General features: G+C 37.4%; 1 protein-coding gene and 1 pseudogene across 14 annotated transcripts in view; both read right to left on the reverse strand.

The window, feature by feature from the left end:
• MLLT10 (MLLT10 histone lysine methyltransferase DOT1L cofactor) overlaps window positions 1-24,960 on the reverse strand; it is a 233,834-nt gene that overhangs the window by 115,029 nt on the left and 93,845 nt on the right. For 12 of the 14 annotated variants that reach the window (XM_032880840.1, XM_032880839.1, XM_032880842.1 and 9 more), the window contains 3 exons: window positions 5,316-5,419; window positions 3,785-3,878; window positions 1,828-1,923 (listed from right to left, as the gene is read on the reverse strand). In XM_032880840.1, coding sequence (XP_032736731.1) covers window positions 1,828-1,923; window positions 3,785-3,878; window positions 5,316-5,419 — 294 coding nt within the window. Of the gene's footprint in view, window positions 1-1,827; window positions 1,924-3,784; window positions 3,879-5,315; window positions 5,420-18,796; window positions 18,830-24,960 lie in introns of those variants that run through there. The other 2 variants (XM_032880849.1, XM_032880843.1) reach the window with 2 other exon arrangements.
• On the reverse strand, window positions 10,411-10,927 carry LOC116881211 (annotated as a pseudogene).

Genomic DNA, 24,960 nt, shown 5'->3' on the forward strand with positions numbered 1-24,960 from the left:
AAGAAGTAAAGAGGGATGGGGAGTAAGACAGTCTATCAAACCCAATTTTTTCAGATATATTATCACTTACTTAACATCATACCATAATAAAAAAGTTCCTTCCCAAACATTCCCAAGGCAATCAAACAAGTCTAACAACAATAAATTTATACTAATGTTTACCTCACAGCCTTTATAAATGATCAGAAAAACTGTTACAAAATAAAATGTATGAATGGATTTTAAGTTTGACAACAAAATCAATTATATTAACCTTATATATGCCAAAGGTAAAATGCAAATAGTATTTATATACTAATGAAAATACCAACTGCTAAAATTTATAGCTAAACAGGTTTGACTAAACGCAATGCTTTTATCTAGTATTCAACAACTGCAAATAAGACTAAAATGAAAAATCTCATTCCTCAAGAAAAAAATAAATATAATAGCACTGTATTTATTAAACACCATACTACATTTAATAATTGTAGTATATTTTAATATATTTATATATTAACACATATTTAGTAACTATTAAAAATATCATGACGGGATATATTAAGATAAATACGATCGTACCATGAACACTTCTTTAAACAAGATCATGCTCTCAAAATGACTGAAGAGAAGAATGATCATCAGTAAGACTTTCTCCTCACCATGTATGAGTCCTACCTGTACCCCTCGTTTGTGGATTCAAAGGGTTACATAAAATCTCACGGTGCTTCTTAGTAAAACTGCTAATTAAACCCAATCTGCCATTTCCCCTTCAGCAATCCAAACAACAACAGACAGCAAGACAGAACCCTAAAATCGTCACTATCACAAATCCGCCTCATTAAAGAGAATGAACACGTATACTTGCTGCCTACGACTTACAAAACATACATATAAACCTAATAAATGCTCTAAAGGTGACTATAAAGATATAATTAGAATTTCGCTCACAAATGGAAATTTCATTTCAAAATTAAAAATTTGAGCTTCTAAAATGTTTACCTTGAAAAAAGGCACAGAAATTCAAGCCAAATCTATTCCCAAATCCTAAGTATTTATAAACATGAAAATGTTCCAAATGACTTTATACCAACTGTTTAATAAGAGTAATGTTATTTTCTAATTGAAGAGGTCTTTTTTTATGCTCACTTTGTTAAAAACAATTCATAGTAGTATCCTTTTCCTACGCTGACAATTATGTCTTATGAATGATATTACAATACTCATTATTAGTTCACTAAAAAGTACTCATATCCTTAAAATAAATAAAAATGTAAGCAGAAAACAGGTAAGTCAGAAGAAGACAGATTAGTATCAGGCAAGCTTTTAGTGCTTTATTAAAAGACAAAATATTCTCAAACAAATGGTATGACATTTGGCCATTAAAAAAACCAAAAAACCAAACCATTATTATTACCAACACTGCAGGGGAAAACAGTCAAGAATATACAGAATTTCAAAACTGTTCCATTATAAAGTGAAAAAGCAGATGAGATTTTTACTTACATGTGAAATAATCAGTTAATAATATACAGACACAAATTATTATTGCTGAAGTCACCTGAAGATTTCATAAGATAACCACAGCAACACATGCAAGAAATCTCTCTCATGCTTTCAATTTCTATTCCAAATTTTCAGTGGAAATAGGTTCTGCCATACAAACATATTCACAAATATGGCATTATTTTAAACCTATTTTTTTACTTTATACTCTCAAATTAGTCAAAAATTTTCAGTATTTCAACATCTCCATCCAGCTATCAAGAACTTAATTTTATCTAAAAAAGGAAAAAAAAATCTATTAAGTAGATGTGCTACATATATAGCAACAACAAATCCACTTACTTTTTTCTCTTTCTCATGATGTTTATCCTGAGAGTGAGAGGAAGAATCACTTAAACTTTGATCATATGACCTATTAGATCCCCGTTTGCTCTTTTTCTAAAAAAGAAAATATATATACATACATGTATATGTATATAAAAATTTTTAAATAATCTTTTTGTTAGGCTTAACCTATTCAAGTGTGTAGTATTTAAAAATGTCTACTGAAGTTAAAAAAAAATTCTCACTATTTTGAACTATATAATCCAGTTTAGAAATCATCCATATGTATTGTCTATTACATTCATTATAAAAGAAAATCTAAACCTAAATTTAACATGAATGCCATATTTTTGTACATTTATTAAAATGTCTGAAAACAGACTATAATTTCAAATAAGCAATAGCCATGTCACTTTATCACAAAACCACCTCTTAAAGAAATCAACTATAATTTTCAATGTCTTCTTTAAAAAAGAAAAGGAGTTTCAACCAAAACAGAGAATGCCATACTGAGGAAGGACGCCAAGACTAGAAGAAAAGAAAATTATTTGAAGAGTTATTTTTTGCCATATTAGGAAAAGCAAGCAGCCTTTTAATCTCGTATTTTCAGTATTAAGGCACAGTTTGCTAAAAACTTCTCTGCAGTTCAATAAGAAAAAAATTAAAGGAAATATCAGCATTAGACCCATGCACTTTTCAAAGCATTACTGAAAGTATTGCACACTCTATTTAAAATACTTATATAACTTCATAATAAAGTATGCCAGTGAGAGTTATCTGAAGTGTTTAAAACTTAGTGGTACCATAACCAGTTTAAATTAAATAGAAATGACTATGAAAGGTATTCAAAGTCCATGCAAATGTAGAAGTTATACAATCTTACTAAATTATTAAAGACTCTTCCTCTCTAGCAAATGGGATACCAACATGTCTATAACTAGCAGTGAGAAAATCCTATTTGCACAAACTCAAAATCCATCTTCATTATTTCTAGATTTTTTCTATATCATCTTCCATTTAGAAAATTAACATTCCGATATGCTTTTCACATCTAGGAAGCAAAATTTTCAATTTTACTTTCTCAAAATTTCTCTTAGAACACTTCAATATTCTTTGTCAGCCCTTAAAATGAATCAAAGTCTTCAATATCAAACAATATATTTAGATAATCTTAAGTATTTTAATATGTATGAACCAGAATAGTCATGAGCTGATTTCATGAGAAAGGGGCTCCTAATGATACTGTTTCTTTAAAAGAAAGGAAGAAAAAATAGCCCCACTCACAAGGGAAAGGTAATAAGGGGGAAAAGAAACCAAAACACTAAAGAAAAACAAAGAACACTTAAACTTTCAGTGTACACATGTAATTATTATCATTAAAAACTAAAAAAATAGACACTTAGGACATTAAGTATTGATCCTTCAAAGGAACATGGACACAATATATGTAACAGCTAATCAAATTTTACCAACTCCATCATCCACTGGCAAAATCTGAAATATTCCCAAAGTTGTACTTAAAAACATTTTTCTCAAGATAGTCAACTAAGAAGTTACAAAACAGCTTTTAGTTCTACTCTCTCCTAGTAAATAAAAATGAAAGTAAAGAAATAATTAGCGAAAAATGAGAAACAAGTGGTAGAAAAATCAAGAAATATATAATCAAATATCAAAAAATGAAATTAAATGAAAACAGTGTTAGATTACAGAGTCCTTTACATATGCTGCTTCTACTAAAGGTATCCTAACATTTACTATTAACAGAAATTATTTTACAATATTCACCTTTATAAATGCACCTAAACAAAGCAAAATCTTTAAAAATTACTCAATCTTTTAATTTCCAGCAAAGAACATGCCAACCCCATGCAAAAATCAAGAGAAAGGGAATAGCTATTATACTTTTTTTATAAAACAGAGTCAAAACTATTGTAAAACTATGTGTTACCATTTTAAATTCAAGATAAATTCTTACCAGCTTACTAAAATGGTATTTACAGTAGCCACAGTATTGGACATTATCTGCACCATTCCCTTCTTCTTCACAAAGTAGTCCTGCAAACTGAGCACTGAAAATAAAATCCAAAAAAATACATAAAATACAAACAAAACACATACTAAACTTCAATCTACAGTATATATAAAATTAAAATCCTCTCCAAGCATGTAAGATTTGTAATTAAACCTTACACATCTCCTAAGAGAAAAGGAGAAAATGAAAAGCTTTATTCTCACTGTGACCAAGTATATTTCACCTCAACCTTTGATTGATATTTTCTACAGTTACATTTGTAGTTTATAATAAACTTTTTATCCATCCATCTCTAACAAGGATCAAGACTTATACAAGTTTTACGTCACCAGACAGACATTAAATTGCTTTAAGATACCCCCCAACCCCATAATTAACACTTCATTTTGCTTTTTCCATCTGTATCATAGGTACAAACAGTAAGGCCAGGCCCCCAAAGGGCTGAAATGACTTGTGATGGGATAAGCCCAGAGATGCAGATCACATTCTGTTATGAGGAAAATGCTTTCAGTCATAGAACCATACAGCAGACAAGAAAAACATAACCTGTGTTTTCTAGTCAAAAACAATGGAAGACAGTGAATCAAAACCTAAAGTTATGATGGTCATTAAAAAAAAAAAGCACAAAGCACTAAAGTTTATGACCATCATCTTGTCAATTTGTCATCAGTGTCAACTGCCAATGTTATTTAACATTTCAAAATTACAATAGTATTAGTATGTATCTCTACCCAAAAAAGAACTTTCAAGATCTTTAAAAATTAAGTTCATTATTAACAGAATTTATGAAACCAAAACTCTTTTCCGCTCCCCAAAAGTAATCTAAAATGGACTTCTTAAATCCATATACTAAAAGCTCAGTAAATAAAGCAAGTGCCTATACTGGCTGCTAGATATAGACTATTTCTTAAAAGTTAAGAAATACATGGATTATTCCCAGACTCTAATTTTGAACTGTTGTCTATTACACTGAATATTTTATTTTAGGATAATCTTTGCTCTCGAAATTTTATGCCAAGAAAAGTATCTAAGTAACTTTTTAGGAAGTAGCCACTAATATACTGTGAATATGATGGTGACTGCTTTTTCCCCTCTTAAACACAAAATGAAGAAACACAGTCATTCACTAAATCTTTAATATTAATATTTCAGGCATTACAGTAAGTTTACCTATATCAGCTCTTTTAGTCCTAACAATAAATCAAAGGGTAGGTAACCAACACCAATACTTTAAAATAAAATGAAACTAAATAAAACATGAGAACCAGAGTCCACCTATTCAAAATTAACTCTGGTAAATTCAATTACTAGAATCATCTTTATTATAAATAAATCTTTATTATATCTAAACATAGAAACTATCCCAACAGAATTTACTGTAAATATCTGGATACCTAAACCTTTAACTTACAAGGTATTCTCTTGTACAAAGTACAAGAATTTCAGTTCTGCACAATGACAGAAACATACTTACCATGTCACATGGAAAGCCTGTCGACATCCATGTTTATTACAGGTCATGCAAGCACCAGTGGCTGCTTTGCTTTCTCTTCCTTGTTCATCACAAATGTAGCAAGTCTTAGTATAGAGAAAATAAACAAAATCAAGCAAAAACCTTAAAGTGCTTTATAGATATGAATTTTACAATTATCTTCAGAAGTCAAGATTGGGTTTACTATCTAACCTGCTTTACTTCAAAATATGAATTCATTTTTTCTGACAGTAATCTAAGTTTTACAAATATGAAAACATAAACAAGGACATGGAGAGAGACCTAGTAGGGTCTCACAAAGGCTCAGTCTTCCTTAGGCTCAAACACCCTACATGAAAGGAAGAATCTTCACAGGCACTGAGGTCAGGAGCCAGGACACAGCCTACAACACCTTGGTCTTAAAACTTCCTCACCAATATTCAAATGATTTCTGTAACAAGAGTGTGAAAAGAAGTTTGTCTTTCATTTCTGCTGGAAGAAAGCATACCTAAGGGAGGTTAACAGAGGGAGTTGGGACCTAAGAGATTAAGGATGGTCCTAAGTGACCCAACAAAATTTAGGCCATTTCAACTGTTCACAAGAATCCCACATGTGCTGTCATTCAGCCTGCCAACCTGACATACTGAACCTTAGAGAAACACATTTGGGGGGGGGGCGCGGGGGAGACACTTTAGCTAAGGAGGTCAGAGATGTCTCGGGAGGAATTGGCCAATGAACACTCCCAGAAACTTTGACTGACATCTGGACCTTTTCCCAGGTAAAAACAGATGATAAAATTATCAGCTGACTAGAAGTTGAGTTTACAAAAATTAAGGTCTATATAAAATCAGGTGATACACTTCTAAAAAGAAACCAACTTCTTTCTGCACACTAATGAGGTATAACCCAGCCAACTTCAATGGAGCCACATGTATTTTTAAACCTAGAGAGGTTCCCTCCACTATGCACTGTGGTGCCAAATACCACTCAACGATATTTACAAGAACACAGTTCTCAAAAAAAAAGCCTTGTATCAAGTCAGGTAAATTAATTTGAACTCCTTTGTTGAAAAACAAGGACTCAGAGTGAACTAAATTACAAAAATTATTTTATACCTCTAACAAGCAAAATCCCAAGTTACAACAAAACCAACCCAGATATACTGAATAAGAGCATCCTTACCCATTCAAATTACACAAAGAAAGTACCAAACAATTATAATGGAAGAATGTAACATACATTTTTTAACCCACATATGATCAAGAATATTAAAAAAAGAAAAGGCAGAGCACAATAACAAAAACAATAACATTTTATATAACAAACTTTAGGGAAAATATGCAATGGTCTTTAAAGGATCTCTCAGTAACTTCCAAAGCAGTGAAAAGACACCACCATTTGACCATTCAATAAAACTAAAAATTATGATGATATTAAAAAGAAAGGGGAAGTAGGACTTCTAGACTTCTGGAATGGCACAGTGAAGAGCTCCATCATGGATCCTCTCCCCAGTGAATTAACCACTTCACGGATTGAAAAAAAAAAAAAGAAGTCTCTAAAAATTATCCTAAAAACATGCATCAAACAGTAGAAATTTTATTCAAAGAATCTACTAAATCTCAGTAAGACCAGTGAGAGTCTGTGGAACTTGAGTTATAATCTGCTAACACACTCCACCACACATAAAGCTTCGTGTGATGGAGATTACCCTCTGAATGGATGTGGTTTAAAAAGGCTCCCTCTCCCCCAGCTCTTAGCCTAACGCTATACTTTTACCCTTGGAGAACCAATCTCTAGTGACTCTCCACCTACTTAGTGCTATTAGCTCTCACTCGTAGAATTCCATCCTAACAAATGGCCAAGAATCCTGAGGCCATAGCATCCCTACCCCAGCTCCCAATGGTAGAACAAATGATCTGAGAAAACCAAGGGCTCAAATAGTATACCCTTCCCTCCTCCCAGCACCCTGCTGAAGTGCATGTGTCTCTTCAGGAGAAGCAGAGTGTTTCTCCATCCCCAGTTCCAGAGGTTCTCAGAAAGGTTCAAGGAGTGAGCAAAGACCTCAACAGCTCTGCCTGAGGTGACAAACTTTATTTGGAACAGGAATTAGGTGTTGGCAAGCAACTAAGACAGGACTGGTAGCTCCAAGATACTAGAAGAAGCATACACGTATGAGTGTTTCCAGTAGAAACAAGCAAAACCAACCTGACGATTAACAGAGACAATGAGAAGAAGACAACAAATAAGGGCTCTCCTAGGTTCACATTCATCCTTGGGGATTCCAGAAGGCTATGTACACGTAAAACTAGGTTGCACCCAACTGAGAAAAATCCAAGTGGGACTTGGGGCAGACTTAAAAGCATTTCCAAAGCCACACACAAATCCACAGCCAATAATGTTCAAAGGGCTACCAGTTTGAAAATAAAATCATACTCATACATGATGGTCTGAAAGACTGTGTGCATCAGGAACAACTGGAGAGAGAAACTCAGATCTACTTAGAAAATAATCTCTAAATCACACACATTAAATGAAAAAAGGTGAAAATCTAACTAGCTAATGGGGCTTAAGCACAATCTTTGACTAATAAAGTGGTTTATGTTGACCTACGGACAACCCTAAAAAGTCAGGCCTGTTTTGTTTTGTTTTTAAGGTACATATTTGAGCAACACCACCTCAAACTATACATCCTTGGGAAAACAGACATGAGCAAATTAGCCCAGCCAAGTCATTAAACGAGTAAGTGACCAAACAAACAACAGGACCCACAAGGAAAAGGAATGACCCTTCTCCAGAGTGGCTATATTATCTAAAAAGTTGTTTCAAGAAAAAATTGTAAGACATGCAAAGAAACAGGGCAGTATGACCTATACACAAGGAAAAAAAAAAAAACCAGACATTAGAAATTGCCTTTGAAGAGGGGTCCAGATGTTGGACTTGAAAGACAAAGACTTCAATGAAATGTAAATTTTAGAGTTCAAAATTCCCTAGAGGGGCTCAATAGTAGATTTGAATTGGCAGTAGAAAAAGAATTAAGAAACTTAAAAATAGACCAATAAACTGGCTCGGTTGGGAGAGCATATGACTCTTGATCTCAGGATCATGAATTTGAGCCCCACACTGGGTACACAGATTACTTAAATAATAAATAAACTTTAGGGGCACCTGGGTGGCTCAGTCAGTTGAGGTCCAACTCTTGATTTCCACTCAGGTCATGAGCTCAAGGATGTGAGATCAAGGCCCGCCTCAGTCTCTGTGCTGCACATGCAGCCTGCTTAAGACTCTTTCTCTCCCTCTCTCTCTGCACCACCCCCCTCTAAAAAAATTTTAAAAATACACTTTAAAAAAAATACATCAATAAAGATTATACAGTACAAAGAAGAGTCATCTTTAGATTACACTAACTACAGTAGAGTCTCCAAAAAAATATTGGACACCATTATATATTTTTTTATTTATTTATATATATATATATATATATATATATATAAAAATGAGAAAACCGGGAAGGGAAAAAAAGCAACAGAAGCTGTATCTAAAAGAAATAATGGCTGAAAACTTCCCAAATTTGATGAAAATCTATAGCTAAAAAGCTTGATAAATACTGAGAGTCACACTCAAAATGATAAAAGCCAAAAACAACAAAACAAAACAAAGTCTTGAAACCAACACAAGGGGTGCCTGGGCATCAGAGTCCGTTAAACATCCAACTCTTGGTTTCGAATCAGGTTATGATCTCAGGGTTGTGAGAATAAGCCCCATGTGCTCCGCATTCAGTGAGGAGTCTGCTTGTCCCCCTGCCACATCCCCTGCTCATACTCTTTCTCTCAAATAAAATAAAAATTTTAAAAAGTAAAATAGCAGGCATAAATCCAACCATATTAATAATAGCATTTAATGTGATTAAACACAAAAGGAAGAGATTAATAAAGTAGACTTAAAAAAAAAAGTTTCATTTACTGTCTACAGAAGGCATGCTTGAGATCTGAAAGTACAAATTAAAGTACAAATAAGGGGGAGCCTGGTGGCAGTCAGTGAAGTGCCTGACTCTTGTTTTTGGCTCTGGCTATGATCTTAGGGTCATGAGATCAAGCCCCACATCAAGCTTTATGCTCATTGTGGAGTCAGCTTGAGATTCTTTCTCTCTCTGCCCCTCCTGCTCGTGCTCCCTCTCTCTCTAAAATAAATACATTTCTTTTTAATTATGGAAGTATAAATAACTTAAAAATATAAAAAAGAAATACCATGCAAAGGGCAACCATAAGATAGCGGTTATCGTTCTATCAGATTAAAAAAAACAGACTCTTGAAACAACACATACTTAAAGAAAGGCGCCTGAGTGGCACAGTCAATTAAGCATCCAACTCTTGATTTTGGCTGAGGTTGTGATCTCAGGATAATGAGATCATGCCCTACCTCAGGCTCAGCACTGGACATAGAGCCTGCTTAAGAGTCTCTCTCTCCCTATCCTTCTGCCCCTCCCTACTCCCACTCATGCTGTCTCCCCCCCCCAAAAAAAGATTATTAAAGATAAAGAGGAATATTTTTTAATTAAAAAAAGGTCAATCCGGAGCGCCTGGGTGGCTCAGTCTGCCTTCCGCTCAGGTCATGATCTCAGAGTCCTGGGATCCAGCCCCGCATCCGGCTCTCTGCTCAGCAGGGAGCCTGCTTCCCTTCCTCTCTCTGTCTGCTTCTCTGCCTACTTGTGATCTCTGTCTGTCAAATAAATAAATAAAAATCTTTTTAAAAAATAAAAATTAAAAAAGTCAATCCATCAGGAAGATAAAACTAAAACTGTGTGTATACATATATATATACTGAGAGAGAGAAAAAGGAAACAAAAGAGCTCCAAGACACATCAATCAAAGTAGAAATAAGTAATTTGATAATTTTTAAATATTAGCTACTAGATCAAGGAGAAAAAGTTGTAAAATAACTGAGGATTATTGAGAAAATGCTCCCAAACAACAAAACTGTATCTAAATAAAATGTCAAGTATGTGAATAAAGCTATACTCAAGCCAAATTCCTGGCCAGAGAAGTTTTCACTTTGGGAAAATAAAATTGTATTTTAACCTAATTTTTATTTTTTTTTACTATACAAGATATAATTACATCAGTTTTTCATCAATACACTAGTCATTTAATGATATTTATACTGGCCATTTCCATTGGCTGGCCAGAGGCTCTTCCACTAAAGGCTTCCATGATTTCCATTATATTATTTTTCTTGCCAGACTTAGTTCATTTTCAGCCTAAAGAATCACCTCTTGCAGCTGGACACCCTGAAGCTGATCTTCTAATTTCTTAACATCTGATTCCACTTCAACCATACTCAACCTCTCATTTGCAATCTGTTCTGTATACTTACTACATGCTGCATTTTTGGGAATTTGCTCAAGAACAGCAAGAATCTTAGTGTACAATATTCTTAGCCTCTCATGTGGATTTCACAGTCAATTCCACAAGGCTGGTGGTCTTCTTCAGCAAACCCACCATGACAGTGTCGACAGGCAGGGACATAAAGCCCTCTTAACCTAATTTTTTAAGTTAAAGAAACAGGGTTCGTATAAAAAGGATTTAAGGGCCAAATTCCAATCCCATCTAAGAAGTAGCTGAAAGTATCACTCTAAACCTAACCTGAACAAGGCATATAAACTATAAAAACACAGTTCTTCCTGTAACTGAAAGGTACAGTTGTGAGGCAACCAAGCAGCCTAAAATCCAAGGGGATATACACTCTCCCCACAAATCCCTAAGAACTGTAAGATGTTCTGAATATCCACCAATGATATAGCAAGGATAAAGATGCGCAGATAAAGATGAAAGTAGCTAAAATTTTAACACACTGCTAAAGGCTGACTGTGGGCTAGTATGACACTATGGAACCATTCACAGGCTCTACTCCATAAACTTTTTAAAGAGGCTCACGGGGAGGACTGACAGCCAGGAGACAAAATCCTCAGAAATAATCTCCCTTGATGGTGCAGGCATGATGAACCAAATCAGGTGCTACTGATGGTAAGATATGAAATCCCACCTCCTACCCAAACATTCCTTTCAAAAGCCTTAAAGCATTTGGGGATCTGGAAGCAGACCCTGTCATATCCAAGGCATGGGTAAAGACCCACCATGCTTAAGAAGACACAGAAAAAAATCTTTACCCTTAAACTTTAAGAGAGGGAAAGGAAAAATTCCCAACCCTAAATTCCTACCCCTGTTAACAATGCTATTAGAGGTTTTCTAGTGCTGGGGGAGAGGCAGGAAGCCCTCAGTCTTTCCAAGACACAAATGTAGACCTGCCATGGGGAAGAGGAAGGAATGCTGAAACCCTGAGGCCCAGAAATACCGGGCCTAACAAAATACCGGGCCTAACAAAGACTGAGGCTGGACCAAAACAACAGAGAAATCGCAAGCCCAAAACATCAAACAAAAGCAACTGAACACTAAGGGAAAAGCAGAAGTGTACCAGGAAGAAACTCAGCATGTCTGACAAAGCATCACCTCTTAAATTCATAATTTTATCTAAATATTGTAATCTCAGGGCACGTCGGTGGCTCAGTGGGTTAAGCCTCTGCCTTCAGTTCAGGTCATGATCTCAGGGTCCTAGGATGGAGCCCCGCATCGGGCTCTCTGCTCAGCAGGGAACCTGCTTCCCCCGCTCTCTCTGCCTGCCTCTCTGCCTACTTGTGCTCTCTCTCTCTCTCTCTTTCTCTCTCTCTGTCAGATAAATAAATGAACATCTTTAATAAATAAATAAATAAATATTGTAATCTCAAAAGTTCCACATCTCATCTTCTGAATCATCTAAATCAGGTGAGGGTGAAACTCTGGGTATGGCTGATCCTGAGACAAAATTCATTTCCATTTGTGACCCTGTGAAATAAGGAAAAATTATCTGCTTCCAAGATACAGGGGTGGGCTAGGTATAGTATAGACAGTCCCATTTTAAAGGGAGAAGCTGGAAGGAAAAAGGAATTTACTGAAGTAAAGCAGGTTTGTAATTCAATAGGACACATCTGGTCTGTCCTTTAAGCCCAGTGGGGTAGCCTGCCCCTCGGTCTTCCTCTAATAATACCTTATATTTAGGTTGAGGGCTGGAGTATTAGGTATTTTGCTTTCACAATGTTTGTGTTCAGCCCCCGGCTTTTAGACTTATCTGTTCACTGGTGCCACAGAGGCTGATTTTTCTCCATGCTCTTCACTTTACCACACTTTTTTTTTCCCCGCCAAGTCCCAAGTTTGTTCTGTTCACTGTACAACAGGCCAGTAAGTCAAGAGGCTGATATTTGGGTAGGAAAGAGATTTTATTCTGAAAGCAAGCCAGTCAAAGAGATGGAGGACTACTGTCCCAAAGAACCATCTTCTCAAGCATGAGATTCAAGCTTTTATGTTAGGAAGTGGGGGGAAGAGGTGGAGGGAAGTTGGGAGTCAAAAGGTGACTGATGTCTGTACACATTCAGGGTAGGTCAAGTAACTTCTTTGTTCTTGGTCAGCTGAACTTTGCGTATAGAAGTCTGGTAATATTGTTCCTGTAAACCTTAAACATAGCCTAGTCATTTCTGTATATACTTCCTTATCTCCTTGGGTGAGGTATATTTCAAGTAAAAAGCAGTTTTTGCAAATTTTAGCTATAACATGCCTACGTGCAGGGCTAAGCAAAAGTTTCTAAGTTTAGGTCACAGTAGCAAGGAAAAAAGCAGCAATATGGAGTCAGACACTGATACTAGAATGAATTAAGACTTTGGGAGATGGTGGGGTGCCTGGATAGCTCAGTGGGTTAAGCCTCTGCCTTCGGCTCAGGTCATGATCCCAGGGTCCTGGGATCGAACCCCGCATCGGGCTCTCTGCTTAGCAGAGAGCCTGCTTCCCCCTCTCTCTCTGCCTGCCTCTCTGCCTACTTGTGATCGATCTCTCTCTCTCTCTCTCTCTGTCAAATAAATAAATAAACAAAGAAATATAAATCTTAAAAAATAAAAAGACTTTGGGAGATGGTAGGATGAAATGAAAGTATTTTGCATGTGGTAAGAACATGAAGGGAGGGTAAGATTACTATATGCTGGATTATGTCCCCCAAGAAAGGTATGTAAAGACCTAATAGCCCCAATAACTCAAAATGTGGTCTTACTTGGGAAAAGGGTCACTGCAGATGTAATTAGTTGAGATGAGGTCACACTGGGGCAGGGCAGGCCCCTAACATTCAACATGACTGGTCCTTATAATAAGAAGATGGCCACTTGAGGATACAGAAGCAAAGGAATAACACTGGGGTGAAAAAGCAGAGACTGGGGTGATAAATCCGTAAGTGAAGGAACGCCAAGAACTGCTATCCACAACGAGAAGCTGGGAGAGAGGTCCTGAACAGATTCCCTCTCACAGTTCTCGGAAGGAACCAATGCCAATACGTAAATTCTAGACTTTCAGCTTCCATAACCATGAGAGAATAAATTTCTATTGTTTAAAGCCACTCAGTTTGTTGTACTTTCTTATGGCAGCCCTAGGAAACCAATAAAGAGGCTGTACGAAAAACTGGCTATGTGTTGGTAATGTTTTAAAGTTGGGTGACGAATCGCGATGGAAAGTAGTTTCATTTTATTATTGTTTATCTTCTGATAATTTCTAAAACAAATACTTATATTCTTACAGTATGTAGCATAAAAATGAAAACTTTGTAAAAGCGTAAGTAAAAAATTAGAAAACATTTGAACAATACAATTAGAAATAAACCCTAAAACTGCTCTTTATACCAGGTACAAAAGAGATCAATCAAGAGCTTGAAGAAAGATAAAAATCCCAATGGAATGTTCATATGAAGAAAACCCAACAGAAATGAGGTGACACACAAAGTATTCAACACCTTCAAAAAAGTGAAACTAATTTGTAAAGGAAGCATCAAAGTTATTTCTATACTCTTACAAAGACCTATATTATATGCCCCCACTGTCATAGAGCACACCAATCCAGTAGCCTACTTCAAACCCAACTTTTTTGCAGCTACGATGCATTCCTTTGTTACCTCAACCTTGTAGCAAAAGAGATAGATGGTAGATACAAAAGGTACCTGTCTTATCCCCTTAAAAAAAAAAAAAAAAAAAAAAAAAAAGTCACATGCTGTGTTAACTAGGAATTTGGGTGGTCACTGTTTCAGAGCAGGCCAATGCTTTGAACTTTCAAAGAGAAAAATTAGACCATAATGGATTTTTAAAATATTCTACAACTTTGTACCTTGAGAAAAATCCCTATCAGCAATAGTAACCTGATCAAAATTAGAACTTATTGCTAGCAGCTTTACTTCTACTTGAAACTATTTCATGATTTTCTATTACCTGGTGCTGCTGAACATTAGTTGGGTGAAGAAATCTCATTATTCCAATTTCAGACCCAAAATGTATCCTTATCACTTTTTTCTCATACCTGGCACCTCTGATCATCTTATTACTCCTTGTAATTACAAATACGGACATATTTATATGACCTTATAAAATAAAACTTAAAAGTTTCTCTTTTAAAATACTAACGTACTCTCTGTTTCCCAGCCTATATAACCTCCCAATTTCCATACCCTCTCTCTGAACCTGCCTGGTCTTTTTTTTTTTTTTTTTTTTTTTTTTAAAGATTGTATTTATTTATTTGTCAGAGTGAGCACAGGCAGACAGAGTGCCAGGCAGAGGCAGATGGAGAAGCAGGCTCCCGCTGAGCAAGGAGCCCGATGTGGGACTCGATCCCAGGACGCTGGGATCATGACCTGAGCCGAAGGCAGCGGCTTAACCAACTGAGCCACCCAGGAGTCCCTGAACCTGCATGTTCTATTTGTAACCTTGCCATTTCCTTTCTAACAAGTTAATAAATTGACTTGCATTCAATATAATTTGGCCTAAGAAAAAAATTTTTTTCACAGAACAGAATGCTTAACCCAGTAGCATGGAAGATAACCATGAAGAAAGCTCCGTGCTACTGGACTGATGAAGGCAAAGACCTAACCTCTATAGTATGTCGTCAGAGTCTTCCCATAGCTGTGGAAAAGACCATTCTGTCAACATATCCAGATATGCAATTCAACTTCTATTTTCTTCACACAAAAAAAGAATGGACCATGTGTGTACTCTTGCACAAAAGACATTCACTGCTTATAATCCTTACATGTTTAATTTCAACATTATGGCTTTTAGTGCTACAGATAGAGCCATTATGGCAAATGGACTTTCCCTCTTAAAAGATAGTATCTGACAATGAACAAAGTCATTTTCATCTTCCATGTGACTTGGAATAGCGCAAGAGAAGTTGTATCATTTTGCCTTAGATGTCTCACTGACAGCATGCAGAAAGTATCAGATTTTAGCCATCTGTGAAGAATGAGACAGAATAAGGGTAATAGCTATCACTCTGTTAATTTTCTGAAACTTGCTGAAAGATTTTGTGACTGTGATGTATAACTTCCTTAGTACTATACAACTGCTCTGTGCATAGGTACAGAGCTCTGTGTATACAAAGAATGATCTCGACATGCCTGGGTGGCTTAGTCAGTTAAGCAGCTGCCTTCAGCTCAGATCATGATCCTGCGGTCCTGGGATCAAGCCGCACGTCAGACTCCCCATTCAACGGGGAGTCTGCGTCTCTCTCTCCCTCTGCCTGCTTGTGAAAATCTTGAGAAAAAAATGATCTCTGCATTACAAGTACAGAAAAATAAGAGCAATACTATAATTTGGTGCATACTATAAACAGTTGCCCCCTGAACATGCAGGTTAGAAGTCTCCATCCCCCATGTAGTTGAAAATCAGGTGTAGGAGCGCCTGGGTGGCTCAGAGTGGCTGACTTTTTTTTTTTTTTTTTAAGATTGTATTTATTTATTTGACAGGCAGATCACAAGTACACAGAGGGAGACAGAGAGAGAGGAAGAAGCAGGCTCCCTGCTGAGCAGAGAGTAGGATGCGGGGCTCGATCCCAGGACCCTGAGATCACAACCTGAGCCAAAGGCAGAGGCTTTAACCCACTGAGCCACCCAGGCGCCCCTGAGTGGCTGACTCTTGATGTAGGCTCAGGTCATGATCTCAGTGTCATAAGTTCGAGGCCTGCATCAGGATCCCTGCTCAGAGGGGGAGTCTGCTTGTCTCCTTCTACCTCTGCCCCTCCCCCATTCATGAGCATATGGTCTCGTGTACAAGGGCACCCATGTACTCTCTCTCTCAAATAAATAAATAAATCTTTTTTTTTTTTTTTTAAGATTTTATTTATTTATCTGTCAGGGACAGAGGGAGAGCGAGCAAGCGAGCACAGGCAGACAGAGAGGCAGGAAGAGGCAGAGGGAGAAGCAGGTTCCCTGCCGAGCAAGGAGCCTGATGTGGGGACTCGATCCCAGGACACTGGGATCATGACCTGAGCCGAAGGCAGCCGCTCAACCAACTGAGCCACCCAGGCGTCCCAAAATAAATAAATCTTTAAAAAAATAAAATCCAGGTATAACTTTTGACTCCCCAAAAACTTAGAACTAACAGCCTACTGTTTACCAGAGGCCTTAACACATATTTTGCATGTTATATGTATTATATACTATAAACTAGATGAAAAAATGTCATTAAAAAATATAATCAAAGAAAATACATTTAGGTACTGTACTGTACTTAGAAAAAATCTGCATGTAAGTGGACCCCTCATGGTTCATACCTGTACTATTCAAAGAGCAACTGTAATCCTATATCACCTATTTACTTTTCAAAGACTCAATTTTTTAATCACCCTGTATCTTGCCACCACCCCCCAAAAAAACTGTGAAGTCTGTGTGTTTATAAATATTTTCTTATGTCACCAATACGAAAAGACAAACTGAAAAAGTACCTGCGGTATATTCAAACAGAACTTTGGTATCATTATTTAAAGAGTTCTTAACTTTAAAAAACCTAACAGTTTAAAAGAGAAGGAGAACATTGGCAGCAACCTCTTCCATCTCAGCCACAGCAGCTTCTTCCTGGACATATTGCCAAAGCAAGGGAAGCAAGGGCAGAAATGAACTCCTGGGGGGGCGCCTGGGTGGCTCAGTTCGTTAAGCGGCTGCCTCCGGCTCAGGTCATGATCCCAGAGTCCTGGGATCAATCCCCCATCAGGCTCTCTGCTCAGTGGAGAGCCTGCTTCTTCCTCTCCCTCTGCTTGCCACTCTGACTACTTGTGCGTGCTTGCGCTCTCTCTGTCAAATAAATAAATAAAAATCTTTGAAAAAAAAAAAAAGGAACTACTGGGACTTCATCAAGATAAAAAGCTTTTGCACAGCAAAGGAAACAGTTAACAAAACCAAAAGACAACCCACAGAATGGAAGATTATTTGCAAAGGACATATCAGATAAAGGACATATCAGATAAAAGACATAGCAGATAAAATATCCAAAATCTACACACAACTCATCAAACTCAATACCCAAGGAACAAATAATCCAATCAAGAAAAGGGCAGAAGACACGAACAGACATTTCTGCAAAGAAGACATCTACATGGCCAACAGACACATGAAAAACTGCTCAACATCACTGGGCATCAGAGCAAACATCACTGGGCATCAGGGAAATACAGATCAAAAGCACAATGAGATACCACCTCACACCTGTCAGAATGTTTAAAATTAACAGGTCAGGAAACAACAGATATTAGCAAGGATGAGGAGAAAGGGGAACCTTCCTACACTGTTGGCTGATGCAGCCACTCGGGAAACAGTATGAAGGTTCCTCGGAAAGCTGATAATAGAGTTACTCTATAGCCCAGCAACTGTGCTACTGGGTATTTACCCCAGAAATGCAAATGTAGTGATCCAAAAGGGCACACACACCCCAGTATTTATAGCAGCAATGTCCACAATAGCCAAACTATAGAATGAGCCTAAATGTCCATCAACAGATGAATGGATAAAGAAGATGTGGTATATGTATATATATATATTTACACACACACACACACACACACACACACACACGATGGAATATTATGCATCCATCAAAAAATCAGATCTTGCCATCTGCAAAGACATGGATGGAACTAGAGGGTATTATGCTAAGCAAAATAAGTCAATCAGAGGAAGACAATTATCATATGATCTCACTGATATGTGAAATTTGAGAAAGAGGGCAGAGAATCATAGGGGAAGAGATGAAAAGATGAAACAAGACAAAACTAGAGAGGGAGACAAACCGTAAGAGACCCTCAATCTCAGGAAACAAACTGAGGGTTGCTGGAGTGGAGGGATGTGGGATGGCTGGGCGATGGACACTGGTGAGGGTATGTGCTGTGGTAAGGGCTGTGTGTTGTGTAAGACTTATCAATCACAGACCTATACCGCTGAAACAAATACATTATATGTTAGTAATTTTTTAAAAATAAATAAAAATTTTTAAAAAAAGACACAAAAAATTATCCTGATGACCTGACAAGTAATAAAACAAAAATTAAAATAACTGGACATCATTTTTAATTATCAAATTAACAAATATTAAAACTGATAAAAACCTGGGTGCCTGGGTGGTTCAGCTGGTTGAGCCACTGACTCTTGGTTTCAGCTCAGGTCATGATCTCTTAAGTCGTGGGACTGAGCCCCACCTCAGGCTCCGCATTCAGTGCACAATCCGCTTGAAGATTCTCTCCCTCTGTCCCCCACCCCCGCATGCACGTGCTCTCTCTTTCTCTCTCTCTCTGTCAAATAAATGAATAAATCTTTCAAAAAAATGATTAAAAACCAATATAGACAATGGTGTGGTAAAAATGGCATTTTCATAAATTATTAGCTATATAAATTTGGAAAGCAATCAGGCAATCTTATCAGAACTTTAGAAACAGTATAGTCTATAACACAATAATTCTAACTCTACAGTTCTAGCCAAAAGAAATGATCCAAAATACAGAATAAAGGACATAGTGAAGCAAGATTCCTGTCATGCTTTAATTTATAAAAGAAAAATACCTCAGTAATATGGGAATATTTAAGCAAATTATGACATAAACATTAGAGTTAGAGTCATCCAGAGTAAAGAGCCAGGAATAAAATCTGTGTATTTGTCATTATTATAATTCTTACTTACAGATTTTTAAAATGCCAAATATTAAAAATGTTTATACATTAAATTTAAAATGTATCATTTTCGGGATAGAACTGCACAACAGGCTCCATGCTTCGTGCTCCACTCTGCTTGAGATTCTCTGTCCCCACCCCATTCCTCCCCGATTATGAGCACACTCTCTCTAAAATGAATAAATCTTTTTTTAAATGATAATTAAATGTATTATTTTTAAATACATCAAGTATTAAACTATTTATTTATTATCTGATGTAATCTAAAATTCGGTAATTCTCATTATGACTGGGAAACAGAATTTGAAGATGTATCAAGGAGTATTCTTATAATCTTCCAGAAAGTATATGTAAAATATTGTATTATGTTTCAGGTGTGTATTATTCTGTAGAAAGAATCCTTATGTTTTATCAGAATCTTGAAGACCCCAAAAAAGTAAAGAAACACTAGTTTGGAAAAAACTGCCTTCAAAGTATATTGTCTTCCTGGACACCTTATACACTTTGCTAAGACTTATTGCTTTAAAATCAAACAATTCAGACCAATTTACGCAATTTTATTCATCATGACTTCATGCTGTAATAACATATACCAAGAGTTTAGCCCTAATTCAACACATCAGTTTTATATAATGAGAAAAAAAGAAAGTCCCAATATACAATTAATCCCTGGCTCTGTTTTTTATAAAGTCATCAACTAACCGTAAATCACTTTTTTTTTAAGACTTATTTATTCACTTCAGAGAGAGAGAGAGTATATGGGCACCAGACAGGTGGGGAAAGGGGGGCCCAGAGGAAGAGACTCTCAAGAAGACTTCCTGCTGAATGCGGAACCAGACACAGAGCTTGATCTCATGACCCAGAGATCATGACTCGGGTCAAAATCAAGAGTTAGATGCTTAAGGGACTAAGCCACCCAGGCACCCCTTAAATCACTTCTTTTAAAAGCTGGCCAAAAACTCCTTTGTGAATTATTTTTTTTTTTTAAAGATTTTATTTATTTATTTGACAGAGAGAGATCACAAGTAGACACAGAGGCAGGCAGAGAGAGAGAGAGAGAGAGAGAAGCAGGCTCCCTGCTGAGCAGAGAGCCCGATGCGGGACTCGATCCCAGGACCCTGAGATCATGACCTGAGCCGAAGGCAGCGGCTTAACCCACTGAGCCACCCAGGCGCCCCTGTGAATTATTTTTTAAAGAGACAAAAATTCTCAAGAAGTTTATGCAGAACACTATACTATTTTATAAAAACTAAGGAATCACCATATACAATTTGGCATATCTACATCAGGAACAGTTTATAGGCTTTTACGTAGTTTAAATGGACATTTATGAGACAGAAGGTAAGTAAGAGCACCTAAACAACTCCTACCTCTTCTATACGATTGTCCATATCTACGCTCAATTTCTAATGGTGCAGTGGTAACTAGGTACCCATGCTCTGCTAGGTGAAAATGGCTTCAAAGCCCAGGTACCTAGACCAGACTTGCTCTGTTAAAAATTTAGATCTTGGCCACTGAGTCAAGTTACTTACAGAGAACTCAGATAAAATGAGAAGCAGAATTACAAATTATGTGAAAGGAAGAAGACAAGACTGTAGGACCCACAGTAAAGACGGAACAGACAGTATTCAGTCTGTGACTTTCTAGTTCCAGGTCCAACTCCCCATGTATGTGGTTAAACTGCCTATTGCTGCCTTTCAGCCAACCCTATTTGTACTTCAGCTAGTTTCAGTAAATTTGATTTCTGACCAGGATAAAGTCTTTGGGCTTAACTCTAACCCCATTATAGTATTTTTTTTCTCTGGATAAACCAAATTTGTCAAGTATGACTTGCCTTGTCTTAAAATATTGCCTGGTATTCTCCCTTTAAGTACAGATTCTAATAAAATCTTAACTCTTAATTAATTATATTAGCAGATTATAACATATTAACATCTATCATCTAGGGAGTGCCCAAGACATCAAACAAACATGAAAAAACTGTTAACTGGCAATATGTATGTTAGTGAGATTAAGTTTGCTCCCATACACAATTTTAAGTTAACTATTGCATATTGGCATTTCCAGTTTAGACTGGACTGCTGCCTTTAGAAGTAAGAGGAGAAGTAACACAAAAGAAATTATACTGACATTCTTCCACATTCCTCAGTAAACCCTATTTAATAAAATTGCCTCTGAGCCTTAGAGTTGAGAGAAGGCAATTAGAAGTAAAGCTGAACACAGAAGCACAAAATAAACAGAAAACAAATATAAAGAAAAATAATTTACTATTCCCTAGAAAAAGAGAAACAATGCCAAACAAAACAGAGTATGTATACATGTATGTACTGGCAGGTAGAGGAGGGACGCTAACACAACAGAGAAAAGCCGAACAAGGAAAGTGAGAACGAGCTGAGGTACAAAAGAGGGCAACTGATTTTTCTATAGAAAAGAAATACAAACAGATGAATGGATAAAGAAGATGTGGTGTGTGTGTGTGTGTGTGTGTGTGTGTGTGTGTGTGTGTATACACACACACACAAATACATACAATGGAAAATTATGCAGCCATCAAAAGAAATGAAATCTTGCCATTTGCAACGACGTGGAGGGAACTAGAGGGTATTATGTTGAGTGAAATAAGTCAATCAGAGAAAGACAATTATCATATGATCTCTCTAATATGAGGAAGTTGAGAGGAAAGTGGGGGGTCTGGGGGATAGGGAAGGAAAAAATGAAACAAGATGGGATCAGGAGGGAGACAAACCATAAGAGACTCTTAATCTCACAAAACAAACTGAGGGTTGCTGAGGGGAGTGGGGGAGAGAGAGGGTGGCTGGGTTGTGGACACTGGGGAGGGTATGTGGGAGGGTATGTGCTATGGTGAGTACTGTGAAGTGTGTAAACCTGGCAGTTCACACACCTGTACTCCTGGGGCTAATAATACATTATATGTTAATAAAAATTAAAAATTAAAAAAAAAGACAGTTGCAAGACCGTTTTCCTCTTTCAAATGATTCAACTGTCTAGAAAAGAAAAAAGGAATTTAAGTGTTCATCTGAGTAGGATAAAGTGCCAAACAAAACAAACATATATTAGACATACACAAAAGCCAAACATTCAATGCTTCAGCAGAAATGTGAATTTTATCTTGGGGTCTTACCATCATATTGCTAATATATGCTGGCAACAACTTGCAGACACAAGATCTGTACTACAAACAAGGTAGTAAGTCCCATCAACATATGCCAAGAATTTAAAGCTTAGCGTCTTTGTTCTAAGAAATCAGTCAATTAACTTGATGACTCTACATATCCTCTATCTCAGGTGATGATGATGTGCCCAGTACTTACCTTCTTGAGGCTGAAAAGTGATTCTCATTTCTCTTCCTCCCTCATCTTGTGTGTCACACTAATCACCATACCTGGTCAATCGAAACTCTTTTATTACTAAATATGTGTTCCTTTATTCCTAATACTACTCTATTTCGGACCCTCATTATTATCTCTGGAACACTGCAAAACAATGTCTAAGTAACTACTCTTGTCCATCTTCCCTCTCCCAATCCTCCTCTCATTATCCTTTAGAATGGCAGACCTATGGAGTTGGTAGATCAACTCTTTATTTTTTCTTAAAGATTTTATTTATTTATTTGACAGAAAGAGATCACAAGCAGGCAGAGCAGCAGGCAGAGAGAGAGGGGGAAGCAGGCTCCCCGCTGAGCAGGGAGCCAGATGCGAGGCTCGATCCTAGCACCCTGAGATCATGACCTGAGCCGAAGGCAGAGGCTTAACCCACTGAGCCACCCAGGCACCCCAGTAGATCAACTCTTGATCTTGGTTCAGGTGATGATCGCATGGATGTGAGATCCAGCTCTGCTCTCAGCAGGGAGTCTGCCTAAAGATACTCTCCCTCTGCCCCCTCCCTCCCCACCCCACACTCTCTCTCAAATGAATAAATCTTTAAGAAAAATAATAAATAAAAAATAAATCTTTAAGAAAAAAAGGTAGACCTGAGCACACTCCTTCCACATAAATATAAAAACCTTTCAACAGAAATAAAATTCAAAATCCTTAACATGATATAGGAGGCCTTTGAAAATCTGGTCCTTGACGACCTCTCTTAGCATTCTACATATCACATTCAAACTCTTAGCTATACTGCCCTTCTCCCTCACCACTACCCTCACGCTCTCTCCCTCTCACTCTATTTCCTCCTTCAAAGCTTTTGCTTCTTCAGTCTGTAAAAGTAAAAGCCACTGGTGTGCTCCTCCTTCTTTCCTCTCCTCACAGCCAGCACCTGGAGCCTCACTCTTCAAAATTCAGAGAAGCTACAATCTAGCGTAAGATACCCTGCTTCTCGCTTCTCTTCAGCCCTGTTACACCACATTAAGTAAACATTCTCTGTATTCTAGAATTCTTGCACATACTATACTACCTAACGATCAATAATTTGTGCCCATCTATCTACCAGGTAGGAGCTTTATGTATTCCTCATGCTTCCAGTAGTGTCTGATATAGAACAGGGCACACCATACATAAATGTTGGCCAGATGAATGCATACCTGGAATGTTCAGCTCCACTATCTGAAACCTAGCTTTTTAAATGGCACTAATGAGGAACCCCAAGATCAGAGAGAATATTTAGTACTTTCAAACTTTTCCACTCAGATGCTAAATATATTGATCAACACTTCTTGGAGCGCTTGGGCCGTTCAGTCAGTTAAGAGTCTAAATTCGGCTCAGGTCATGACCCCAACATCCTGCGATCAAGTCCTGGATCTGGGCTCCATGCTCAGCTTCTCCCTCTCCTCTCAGCTCATGCTCTCTGTCACTATCTCTGCCTCTCTCTGTCAAATAAGTGAATAAAATCTTTAAAAAGCAAAACAAAACAACACTTCTCCTAATAGTTATCCCACTACCATTCCTTTTGAAAAAAAAACTGAAGGGATATTGGGCTACCAATTTCTAAGTATTCCTCCACCTTTAAGCTTTTACAGTTAAATGTCACCACGTTTTTGTTTTTTTTTTTAATTTATTTATTTGACAGAGAGAGATCACAAGTAGATAGAGAGGCAGGCAGAGAGAGGGAGGGAAGCAGGCTCCCTGCTGAGCAGAGAGCCCGATGTGGGACTCGATCCCAGGACCCTGAGATCATGACCTGAGCCGAATGCAGCGGCTGAAACCACTGAGCCACCCAGGCACCCTGTCACCACGTTTTTATGGTGTTCTTTGTTTGATCTATTATAACCATTCCTTTACTTATAAACATTCATTTCTTTGTGGCCATCAATAAATAAAGCCTCTTCAAAAGCATATATACAGAATACATACATCATCTACCAACCACTCTCTGGAAATCGTAGCTTTCTAAAATAAATGCCTCCCGGGGAGCCTGGCTGGCTCAGTCAGTGGAGCACATGACTTGATCTCAGGGCTGTAAGTTCAAGCTGCATGTTGGGTGCACAGATTACTTAAAAATAAAATCTTTAGGGGCGCCTGGGTGGCTCAGTAGGTTAAGCCGCTGCCTTCGGCTCAGGTCATGATCTCAGGGTCCTGGGATCGAATCCCGCATCGGGCTCTCTGCTCAGCAGGGAGCCTGCTTCCCTTCTTCTCTCTCTGCCTGC

The sequence above is a fragment of the Lontra canadensis genome, unplaced genomic scaffold (genome assembly GCF_010015895.1).
Source record: "Lontra canadensis isolate GAN:19392208 unplaced genomic scaffold, GSC_riverotter_1.0 scaffold72, whole genome shotgun sequence".
Taxonomy (NCBI): Eukaryota; Metazoa; Chordata; class Mammalia; order Carnivora; family Mustelidae; genus Lontra; species Lontra canadensis.